This window comes from Mus caroli, unplaced genomic scaffold (assembly GCF_978045245.1).
Source record: "Mus caroli unplaced genomic scaffold, Mus_caroli_1 scaffold_2, whole genome shotgun sequence".
NCBI classification, from domain to species: domain Eukaryota; kingdom Metazoa; phylum Chordata; class Mammalia; order Rodentia; family Muridae; genus Mus; species Mus caroli.
Window position 1 is genome coordinate 103,111,013 of NW_028227257.1, and position 12,422 is coordinate 103,123,434.

The following is a 12,422-nucleotide window of genomic DNA, read 5'->3' on the forward strand; positions in this document are numbered from 1 at the left end:
TTCTTGTGAAGAATAATGCCTATATTTGTCCGTATGGAGAGAGCAGGAGCTGGGCCTGCCTTATGGGGGGGGGGGGCGTAGAGTGGAGGCTCTCTCCATGTTTCATATTTATTTGTTTTATTTTATTAATGCTCCATGTGTCTCCAGATGTGCATTTCTCATTACTCTTTGTTATTTTCAACATGAAACCAAAAATAAATAAATAAATAAGCTGTTGGGAAAAAAGTGCTTTGCCACTCATTGGAGGCTCCTGAGGGTAAAAAGAATCCACCCTTGTCTGGGTTTAGCAGCTGTCTCTGAGGAAATGGGGAGAAACCAGAAGGCTGCCTCAGGGCACTAGCCTGCCAAGGTGACCTCACCTACAGGATAAGATGTAAGTTCATGTTCGCCCCTTGGAGCACAGGAGAACTCAGTGGTAAACAATTAAATTGGTATTAATTGGCATAAACTCCATAACCTGGCTTGCAAAGCTCTGGTAACAATCTGTACTCCCAGGGTCCCCTGTGCCCATTGTTTCTTGGGCCTTGTGGGGTTTTAGGAGTGCAGATATTCTTGTCTCCTGGTTATTGTTTAATGAGGGTTTTCTTATAGCAAAGGTCAAAACCTCTATGCATTTACTAATTTTTTTAAAATTACTTTTTAATTTTATGTGTCTGAGTGTTTTCCATGCATGTTTATCTCTGCACCACTCATGTGCCTGGTGCTCATAGAGGCAAGAAGAAAGCATCTGACCCTCTGGGACTGGAGTTGCAAACCACTGTGAGCTGCTATGTGGGGGCTGGGAACCAAACCCAGGTCCTTGTAAGAGAAGCCAGTGCTCTTTCCTCCAAGCCCTCTCTCTCTCCAGCCCTGACAGCAGACTTTGCAAATGAAGCAGGAAGTGAGGCTAGACGCTGTCCACTAAAATCTAAACTGTAGTGTTGCTCCCTAGTCCGCTAGCAGTCCCCTTGACCAAAGGAGAATTCCCTACTCTGCTGGCCTGGACAGAGAAGAGAATCTTACTGGAAAAGTATTGTACAGTGTTGGAGAAGCAGGCTCCAGAACCAGAGGGAATTGAAGGCATTACAACCAGTCAAGAACAACCTGGTTAGGAAGCCAGTTTTACTGTGTGAGGGGGACTTCGAGGTTGAGCTTTCCCTGTGGAGACCTCATACTGATAATCTGTCTCAGCAGCTTCTGTTTCTAGCTTTCAGAGAGGTCAAATGTACTTTCTGTAGTAGGTGCTGTATTCCTGTGCATACACACCACTGTCTTTACCACATACTTCTGACACTAAATATGAGGGGTTCCCCTTACTCAGCTCTCTATACGCTGCTCTTCAGCTCATTTGATACTAAGTTCAGATTTAGTGCCAAACTTCTAAGTTTAGAGGCTGAATCTCACTCAGCTGACCTCACTCTGGATGCCTGTACCCTGTAGCAGGTACTGCATCTCAGGCTACCTCTGTTGTAGGCTCCAGATCTCTGTCTCTCGGAACCACGTCCTCCTTAGGTTTGGTAATTCACTAGAAGGACTTGGGCGGCAGGAATGCCATTTCCTGACTCCATAATGAATGGTATAACCCAGCATGACACACATGCTGTAAATTATGTAGGAGTTTCAGAACCACAGCCTTGTCTAGCCCTGCTACCCTGCCTGCACTGTGTGTGTCCACTGCCTGACCAACAGATATCTTACTGTGTGTGTAGTCTGACTGATTATGGGATACTGGAGATTGTTAGAGCTTCTGTTCCCCCTCCCCTCCTTAGAGTTTTGGGGAGCGTGATGACAATGAACAGGTAGAGGTTCTATCATTTACTCTATTAACATGGGTTGATGGGAAGGGGCACTTTGGCAGTGACAAAAGCCACTCCTGTTGTCACTCAGGAAATCCCAAGGGGTTGAGGAGTTGTATTTGAAGGACAAAGACTGAGGATATGTGGTTTTATTTGGCTGCATATCTGTTATTTGCATCCAGTCTAGACAAGTTTGTTGTTTAATTGATGTCACTGGATATTTTCAGAGCTGTTGATTATTAAGCTGATAGCATACCATGAAAGTGGTCTGGAAGGAACCAGATTGCCTGCTTCTGAGGCCAAGCTCCCACACTCACTAGCAGCGTGGTACTGAATCAGCTAGCTCTTACCTCAGGAATATTGGGAACATTAAATAAGTCAATACCAGAAGGGCATTGTTTGTAATAAACACTTGAGTGTAAGGTAAATGTTAATTACCATAATCATTATTAACAACATTATCAAACTTGAGATCAGGGCCCCAGCAGTGATCTCGGAGGAAGGCTCTCAGACATGACCACAAGTTGTCTGGGTTCTTTTCTAGCTGATTGCAACGTATCAAAATGCAGTATCGATCTAGAACATGAAATGCTATGGGTTTTCCATTAGTGTGTAAAAATGTGAGGTTGTGTGAACTCCTTTCTGTTAGCTGGGTAATACAGGATCAGAATGAAAAAAGCAAATTGAAAACAAGCATTTTAGGAATAAACTTAAAGCTACATCAATTAGTTTGACAGGTTGTTTTCTTTGAAGGCAGGTGGTATTCTTTGTCTCTGTTTTTCTCTTAACCACAAAGCCTGTAAAATACTTCACTGGCTTAATTAGTCTTGCTTAATTAGCCATTATCTGATGACTGTATTTGTTTTTCTTTTTCAAATACAGGGTTTTTGTTGTGGTTGTTGTTTTAAAGATTGTAGTTTTTGCAGGACAGGGCTGCAATGCGAGTGTTTTGTTCCAGCCAACAGCGAAGGCTGAAATGAGGTCTGCTCCCTGCAGATCATTGCTAGACACAGAATCCAAACAGTCCTCTTTTCTGCCCTGGAGCCCTCCCTGAGTTGTCCCAGTGTTCTCCAGGGCCTGCTTGCCTTGTGCTGGGTGGGTGAGTGGCTAGGAAGGAGAGAGGAGGGAGAGTGGCAGAGAACTCTCAGCCATGCAGCTTAGTGTAAGAGGACAGCAGAGCTGAGCATTTGCTTTTGTTGTTTTTTTAAAGGTCCTTCTCTCCTCAGATCCTATTTAGTAGTACAGTGGGCTGGCCAAGTCTCAGAAGGCCTGCCCTGCCAAAGCCTCCATTTAAGGAAAGCTGTCCTGCTCCCAGCCCTGACTACTGAGTAGTCCCTTTTGTAGGTAGCCATAAACCCTGGCTGGACTCTTGGAAAACAGTAAATTGTGGTTTGCCCTAAAGAATAAACTCAGCCCAGCACCCAGGAGGCAGGCAGGCAGGAGGAATGCCATAAGGTTGAGACTAGCCTGGGGTACATAATGAGTTCCAGGCCAGCTTGGGCTACAAAGGGAGATCCTGTCTCAAACAAAAACAACTTTTACAAAGCAAAAGAAACAAAGCTAATAACTGGATTGTTTCTGATGATTTAAAGCTGTGAAATGTGGAAAGATGAACCTGGTAATAAGTCCGCCGTTAGAAGAATCCTGAAGTAAAAGGTTCCAGTCTGTTCTGAGCTGTTAGGGAGGAGGAAAAACAGGTGAAATTTGAGAATGCAGTTACTACTGTAACAGAGGGAATCAGGTATTTGGAATAAGCTGTGTAATATGGAAAGCAGTGGAAGACTGACTGCCTACTTGGTAGATGAATAAAATAATTGAAGTAATTTTTGGGCTGGTGCTGTCTACAGCTAGTGTTCTGGCCCAGGAGTGTTGCTCTGAAAAACACTTAAGCCTTTGGTTTTCAGCCATCTGCAGCTTTACCTACAAAAGAATGTTTAGTAACGTCTAGACTTAGGTTGGTTGATTCAGCCGGGGGTCGGGGAGTCACTGCTATTTTGTGGGTAAAGGGCAGGGATGCCACTAAAAAATCTACAGTTCCCTACAAAAAAAAGATTTAACTGGCTCAAAATACGGATTATTCTCACTCAGATTGAGAAACCCTGGATAAACAGTCACAAACATGAATTTCATGGAGTAATGGTTGTCTTGTAGCTGATATTTCACTCCCTTTTCAGAGGCAAGGACGTGAAATGGAGGCCTCGGTGATATTGCCCATTCTGAAGAAGAAGCTGGCCTTCCTTTCAGGTATGTGTGCTGTACCAGAGCTGTGTTCTGTGTAAGCTGTTTTTGATTAGCTTAAGAGAAATACATGTAATTTCTTTTATAAACTTGCTTTTAAAGATTTATTTATTTTTATGTGCACTGATGTTCTGTCTGCCTGAATATGTGTGTGAGGGTGCCAGATCCTCCAGAACTGGAGTTCAGACAATTGTGAGTGCCAGTTGTGGGTGCTGGGAATTGAATGCTGATCCTCTGGAAGAGCAGCCAGTGCTCCCAGCTGAGCCAGGGCTCCAGTCTATACAGGTTTTGTTTTCAAGGCCTTTCTTTGTGGGTTGCTGTGACATCACTACTGGTTCCTCACGATCTGGTTTTTATTCTGTTCTGTGACTGACTAAAGTGACCACCACACTGCTGAAACCACAACTTCTTACTTCTGAAGAAAACATTGAGTGATGAGTGCTCGCTGACGGGCTGGCATGTCAGCGGTGTCCAGGAGTGTGTCGTCCTGATTCCTGTCCTCTCTCCGTCTCAGGAAAACTTCCACTGCACTGGCAGTTATAGAATGCCACTTCTGCTCTTCTCTGTCCTGTGCTGAATTTGCTTAGCGTTATTAATATGAAGTGTCCATCCATCCACTAGGATGATTTAAGGGAAGACAGAGGATCCTCTGCTCCTGAGAGAGCTTTGGTGTGGTTCATTCCATGCAATGACTTTGGAGTCCGAATAACTGAGTGTATCAGCACAAACTGTAGGCTCCAGGGCCCTACCCATTTAGGTTTGCCTAGACTATAGTGTCTTCCCTTTTCTTTCCTATTTCCTTGAGGTTCTGTCATTGTCTTGATAATTCTAATTTCTTTTTTAACCCCAAATATCTGATATATCTTTGTAAGTTGGTATGTTTTTCCTGATGAAGATCGAAAAGGACAAGAAAAAAAAAAGCTGAATTTTGCTGGTGTTGTCTCTTCTAATCTAATGTTTGTGTGTTTTTTTAAACTTGCGTTATCATTTGGCATTTCAGTAGTCTCCATGGTATTGTATATGAATGATATTACTAACATTTACATTTGTAACCTTAATGAATTTTATAATAATTGTTTGATAATGTACATTATGTACATTCTTATAACTGGAGGTATTGAACAGAATATAAGGATTGATAAGCTCCTGTAGAATCCCACCTTTCATAAGACTGAGGCAGGAGGATCAAAAGCTTAAGGCCAGTCTCAAACAACAACAAATAAAAACTAACCAGCCAACCAGCCAAACATACCAACTGTCTTGAAGTGCTTTGGGTGCGCCAGGAAGACTGTTTCCATTTGTCTTGCTCCCATATTGAAATGCCTGTCTTCCCAAGCTGCTGTCCCTCTTGATGCTGCTGTTTTCTTCCCACAAGTAATGTTCCATGTCTTACAGCATTCAAGCCAGTGGTTATTTTCTTACCCACAGGAAAAGCTGAGGGTGTGGAGTTCAGGGCAGTGTCGTCTTGACCCCCAAAGAAAACTCCCAAAGTGTTTTCGATGTCACTCGGTCTAAGTGTGAACCCCTGTGCATTTAGTTTAAACACTTGAGAAAAGCTTGTTACATTTGAAGAGCAAATGAAAGCTCCCTGGCCCAAGCCAGGCTCTGAAGATGCATTTTTTAATCCCAGCATTCAGGAGGCAGAGGCAGGTGGGTCTCTGTGAATTCAAGGCCAGCTTGGTCTACATAGAGAATTCCAGGACAGCCAGGGCTATGTTGAGAGATTCTGTCTCAACAAAACAAAAGAAACAAAAAGTTCCCTTACACACTCTTAAATTTTTATCTCTTGACCATTATTGGTTAAAGCCAGTTATTCTCAAACTTTTTTTTGATAATAAGGAAAAATGTTTTCATACCAAGAGAATCACCCAAGGGCCAGTATCATTTGGAAATCACCTGTGTAACCCATTTTTTAAAATTTATATTCTAATCAACAAAAAATGCAATTGGATCACTTTGTATTAGGTCGAATCCTCTGAAATTGCGGTTTATTGATGTTAGACAAAGTGGTTCAATATCAACAGTTGCATAGAAAATAGCCCTTAATGGCTGTCATGCCTCGAATCGCATTTCTGTCACTAATGGAAGTCTTTTCACCTCGGGCTTTTCAGTTTTTAGTGATGAATTGCTAGAGATTGTACTGAATTGTTTTCTTCAGGATTTGCTGGGTTTTGGTTTTTGGTTTTAACCTTCTAAAGCTGTTGTAAATGTCACTTGGTTCTGACAGGGGGCTTCAGCGGGAGTAAACGTGAGCTGAGATTTGGAAGATGGTTGGTGTGACTCAGAGTTCTACCGGTTTGCTTGTTTCATATGCTGTGCTGGGAACTGAATTCAGGGTCTTCAGCAGATAGGCAAGCACTTTTACTAAGCTGTCTCCATAGTCCTTGGTTGTGTGAAAATCTCATTTTGTATTCAGGTTGGCCTTGAACTTGCTGTCTGTTTTCTGGCCTTTACCTCTCAAGTGCTGAGATTTCAGGCGTGTTCATCAAGCTGGGTTTAAAAGTTACATTTAACATTTAAGGCAAATAGAACACGGACTTAACACACATGAGATTTCAGTGTGCTCCACTCCCTGGCTTTCTGCTGTAACCTCCAGGTCCGCTCCACATCGTCAGCTGGACAGGGCTGTGTCTGCGGCCATGTGAACGGTCTGCAGCTGGCTGTCCTGCCTGTACACAGCGGTAACCCAGTGTGCTGTTTGCTGAATGAACCAATTAAATCTATCATGCAGGAAGGCAGCCTTCCATTGCTTTGCATATTACACCCAGATTTATGTTTCTTCTGTGAGTGAACTCAGGCCATATCCCACCATGGGATGTTCCTGAAACTTGTTTTAAAAATTCTACAGCTTTTCCTCAAGTCTTTACTTTTCTTATACTCAGCACAGCTTATTTTCCATAAGTCATCTTTCTCTATTGCCTCAATCCCTTTTTATAGCTTTTAATGGATTTTGTATGAAGACACAGTGTAGCAAATTAGTGACAGTAATTCATACTCTTATTATGACTTAAAGCTTTTCTTTCTAGATGCAAATTTGTTTTACTTGCAAACACTGATTGTACTGGGCACACAGGAAGTGTTCGCTGAGTTGATTCAATTAGGCAGAAAACTAAATGGAAGAAAATGAAAATGATTGTGGTTTTGATGAAGATTTCAGAGATGCATTTTCTTCTGCATACTTATTTATTTACTTATTTGCCTTTACTTTATAAGGATTTATAAACTACAGAGAGTCATTAGATATTTTCCAAACTATAGTCTAAACCTATAATTGTTTTAATAGCATTGGGCTAAAACATTATTCATATTTCATCTTAATGTCTGGTAAATCTTAAATGTCTCTTTTCTGTAGGAGGAAAGGACAGGCGCAGTGGACTCATCTTGACAATCCCGTTGTGCCTGGAGCAGACAAACATGGACGAGCTGAGTGTCACTTTGGATTATCTACTCAGCATTCCCAGGTGACTCTAAAGGTGTCTTTTTCTTCAATTTCAATATTGCTTCCTATTGATTCTTGCTATTGAAGTATCACGTACTTTGTCAGCAGTGAAATCATAGTTAAAGGTTAGCAGCAGTGGCTGATAGCAGTACACAGATGAAATTCTGTACTGTTGGTGCACTGCACAGCACACAGATTTCTAAATGCATACTTTCAGCCTTTCAAGAACCATTAGGTTAAGCATCTGTATACCATGGAGCTTCAGAAAGGAGAGAAGTTAGAGGCAAGGGAGAGGCTCAGTATCTAAGGGCAAGGCAAGATCCAAATTTCACTGCCCAGCACACATGTAGGAAGTTGGGCATAGCCTCTTGCAAGTCCACCTATAACCCCATTACTGTGATTAGTGGCAGAGACGGAAAGATAGCTAGGGCTTGCAGCTACCAGCCAAGGTCTAGGCTTAGTTAGTGACTCTGTTTCAGGAGAGTTGATAGAACCAGGACACCTGATATCCCCCTCTGGCCTTCACGTACAATAGGTATACACATCTACACAGACATGTAACACACCCTCCACACACACACACACACACACACACACACACACACACACACACACACATACACACATACACACAGGAAAAGAGAGAGAGAGAGATCATAATCTACATGAACTTATCTTTCTATTAGTTCACAACGTCACTATGTTAAGTTATAGTCTCTACAAAGTTCAGAGCTGAGACGGAAGGAAGGACCATCCAGATACTGCCCCACATGGGGATTCATCCCATAAACAACCACCAAACCCAGACACTATTGTATATGCCAGCAAGATTTTGCTGACAGGACCCTGATATAGCTGTCTCTTGTGAGGCTATGCCAGGGCCTGGCAAACACAGAAGTGGATGCTCACAGTCATCCATTGGATGGAACACAGGGTCCCCAATGGAGGAGCTAGAGAAAATACCCAAGGAGCTAAAGGGGTCTGCAACCCTATAGGTGAAACAACAATATGAGCTAACCAGTACTCCCTGAGCTCGTGTCTCTAGCTGCATATGTAGCAGAAGATGGCCTAGTCGGCCATCAGTGGGAGGAGAGGCCCTTGGTCTTGCAACAATTATATACCCCAGTACAGGGGAATGCCAGGGCCAGGAAGTGGGAGTGGGTGGGTTGGGGAGCAGGGTGTGGGGAGAGTATAGGGGACTTTAAGGATAGCATTTGAAATATAAATGAAGAAAATATCTAATTAAAAAATGAAAAAGAAAAAAGTTATAGTCTCTAATATGAGCAAAGTCTTTTAGTCTTCAGATATTTTTATCTTAAAAATACAAAAAAACCCATATACATAATTTAGCTTATAGGTCCTTGAGTTTTTAATTCTCATCGTTCTTGACTGAAGACAAATATTCAAAACTTCCTGTTTGCTTACGTCAGCCAGTCACGTCAGTATCAAAGCCGGAGCTACAGAGTCTTAGCTTCTCTCCAGGACTCCTCCAGTCCTGCCGCCATCATGGCCAGCTCCATCTGGGGACTCATTTTGGCCTCCAGCTGAAGATGAAGCCATGGCCCCTTCCGGACTATAGCTTCTGAGTACTGTGCTGACCTCAAGGAAATACTCCCTAAATTTTCATCACAGATAATTTTTTTTTAGCCTCAGCTAACTAGTACCTATTGTCTCAGTAAAGCCAAGGTTTCACGTTAGTGGTGCTAGTCATTTTTAACCATAGCTGATTCTTCAGCCCCAGATTCTTAATCCAAAACATTATACAAGAGGTTGGAGAGATAGCTCAGCGCTTATGGGCACTGGTTGCTCTTCCCGAGGTCCTGAGTTCAATTCCCAACAACCACATGGTGGCTTACAACCATCTGCTGTGGGATCTGATGTGTCCTTCTGTCATGCAGATATACATACAGGTAGAATATTCATATGCATAAAATAAATACATTTAAATAAACATCACACAAATGGCTGATAGCTTTTGAGGGACCCTCAGACTTCCCTCTAGAACTTCACAAGCCAGGTCTCCATGGTCTCCATTGCATTTAGTATTATTTGCAAATTCCCATAACAGTTTATTAATCTTTGAATGCTCAGTGGCCTCCACAAAATTTCCACAGACTTTCCAAAGCCATTCCAACTTGAGGACCACACGCTTGGTACCATGAGAAGAGCAGTGCCTACTGGCCTGCTCCCAGGTTCATGGTTAACTCCCTTACATGCTTGATGCCAGTTTCTATCCTCGTGCAATTTCTGTTGCTGTGGTAAACACTATGACCACAACTGGGGGCATGGGGGGGGGGGGAGAGGGTCTATTTGACCTATGGTTCCATCACCTTGGGAAGCCAGGGCAGGAACTCAAGGTAGGAGCTTGAAGCTGAAACCAACAGGAGCGCTGCTTGTTACCCTGCCCCAGGTGAGTGTTTAACTGCCTTTCTTATACAGGCCAGACTCACCTGCCGAGTTATGGCATTGTCAGGCCAGTCTGACATAGGCAGTTCTGCAGTTGAGGTTCCCTCCTCTCAATGTGTCAGGTAGTCAACAGAACTCACTAGGGCACAGACCTACTTGCAATTTAGAAGGATCATTTAATGATTTGTTGCTGCTTGCTTTCCAGTATTGGAGAAGAAAAAGTCTTCAAGTAAAAGTTTTATTCCTCTCATTCTTCCTTCTCCTTCCTTCCCTTCACCTTCCTTTCCTTCTGAAAAGGAAAATTACCAGATCATTATAAATTTCCATTAAGTGATAACCCCTCGTTTTAGGTAACTAAGCTTAGGTAGACTCACAGTTAAAAAATCATGAAAATAGCCACTGATGACCGGCAGGGCCAACTTCCCTGTGTGGTAGTTGAGGAATTGAAACTGAGTGGTAATTCTTGATTTTTCTTTTTAACAAGTATTATTTAGTTCTCCTTAAGTTTTCAAATGTTCATGCTGTTTCACTAGTGATGAATGTGAGGTAGACATAAAGCACTTTGTTTCCATCTTTACACATGCTAAGAAGATGTAAGCCCTTGGAAGGGAGATGGTTTTATACTGTACATCTTTCACTGCTCTTTGCTGTGTGATAAGTCATCCTTAGCCAATGTTCAGCTTCAGTTTCTACCTTTATCTCCCTGATGGCTTCATTTTCTGCAGTGCTCTGCGTACATCTGTGCAGGTTTCTAGGACCTGCTAACTGACTGTTGGGAATGCAGTAGTTGTTTGGTGAGCAAGCTTGTGGGTTGCTTTGAATTTGGAACTTTAATCATACTAGCCCCTAGGCTTGACTGTGGATGGGGATTGGGAGGTACATGTGGAAAGAATACCCCACATCTAAGGAAGCAGTAGGTAATATTCAGTCATTCAGTTTCCCTGTCCCTCAGAGAGGAGCACTGTTCTCTTGCCCCACGAGGGAAATGAAGCATAGAACTGTGAGTACAGGTAGCTTGGCCAAAACCCAGCAGCAAACCCAGTCTGCCACTAAGAACCATGCCCCAGGTCTGTCTCCTCCCACTGTGTTAGGATCATAGTCCTGTCCGATCATAGCTTCTTCTAGTAAATGCTTATAGGACCCGGAACTGCCACAGCTGATAATTGATGAGATAACTAAAGAAGTCCTAGGTTTCTTTTAAAAATTATTTAGAATTTTTCTTTTAATAGCACGTTGCAGTACATAAAAATCATGCTATTTTCTAGTTCAAAAAGAGCTTACTGTGAGACGGAGAGTGTCATGGTTAGAAACCACAGAAACCATCTTCTGGCTTTGCATCCTAGAGCTTTTATAGGATGCCCTCAAGGAACGCTCTTGTTCTTCCTAATCAAAATGCAACATCTGTTAAAACTACCTTGCTACATTTCTCAAGTTTTAGTAATTTTAAATATCCATTTTTTGATTTAACACTGTTACAGAAGAAGCCAGAGGGAAGAGTCTGAAGGAGATAGCACAGGGCACACAGACATTGAGGCCAGAAGTCTTGGTGACTATGTGAGAGCCTGCGGGGGCTCCTCAGTGTTCTAGGTGCTGAGCAAGTGGGGAATGAAGCAGAGGAGTGTTCAGCATTCTGTAAGGACCAGACACACAAGTGCCACAAACACATACTCATGTGTCAGCCGTCCACATTCCGAGAAAGGAGACAGGAAGACTCAGGAGTGTCAGTGGCAGCTTACTAAATAGTGAGGTGACATTGTGCCAAGATGATGAAATGAAGGAACACTGTCCAGTGCAGAGGCCCTGAGGCATAGGGCAATTGAGAAAGTACCCAAGGAGCTAAAGGGATCTGCAACCCTATAGGTGGAACAACAATATGAACTAACCAGTAGGCCCCACCCCCACCCCCCCAGCTCGTGTCTCTAGCTGCATATGTATCAGAAGATGGCCTAGTCGGCCATCAGTGGAAAGAGACCATTGGTCTTGCAAACTTTATATGCCTCATTACAGGGGAACACCAGGGCCAAGAAGTGGGAGTGGGTGGGTAGGGGAGTGTGTGTATGGGGGTATGGAGGACTTTTGGGATAGCATTGGAAATGTAAATGAGGAAAATACCTAATTAAAATAATAAATAAATAAATAAATAAATAAACAAACAAACAAACAGGAGCACAGTGCTCGGAGGCTGGCTAGAGAAGAGGCTGGGCTCAGGCTGGTTAGAGAAGAGGCTGGGCTCAACAGCAGCCATGTAGGTCATGGTCTGGGAATACAGCCATTCTCTTCTGACTCAGGCTTCATCAGAAGTCATCACTCATGCCCTTCTGATCTCAAAGCATTATGCTACAAGTTAACAGTCTTAGTAGATGAATATTCTGATACTCTGCAAGCAAGCATGTTCTCTGATGGAGAGGCATTCTGTACACAGCATTATAATAAAGGCATGCTCAGCTGGTGCTGACACGTATCAGCAGAACTCTGAGCAAAGCAAAAGAAGAGCCCTTAGATAAAATCAAGAGATAGTTATGAGCATGGGGCACTGGCCCTAGAGCCCCCTCAGAAAGCTCTCC

General features: G+C 43.0%; 1 protein-coding gene across 3 annotated transcripts in view; it reads left to right on the plus strand.

Annotated features, from left to right (window-relative positions):
- Sestd1 (SEC14 and spectrin domain containing 1) overlaps positions 1 to 12,422 on the plus strand; it is a 96,916-nt gene that overhangs the window by 37,210 nt on the left and 47,284 nt on the right. For all 3 annotated transcript variants that reach the window (XM_085834744.1, XM_029472050.2, XM_021150523.3), the window contains 2 exons: positions 3,950 to 4,019; positions 7,366 to 7,474. In XM_085834744.1, the coding sequence (XP_085690870.1) occupies positions 3,965 to 4,019; positions 7,366 to 7,474 (164 nt within the window). In that variant the 5' untranslated portion in view covers positions 3,950 to 3,964. The remainder of the gene's footprint in view (positions 1 to 3,949; positions 4,020 to 7,365; positions 7,475 to 12,422) is intronic.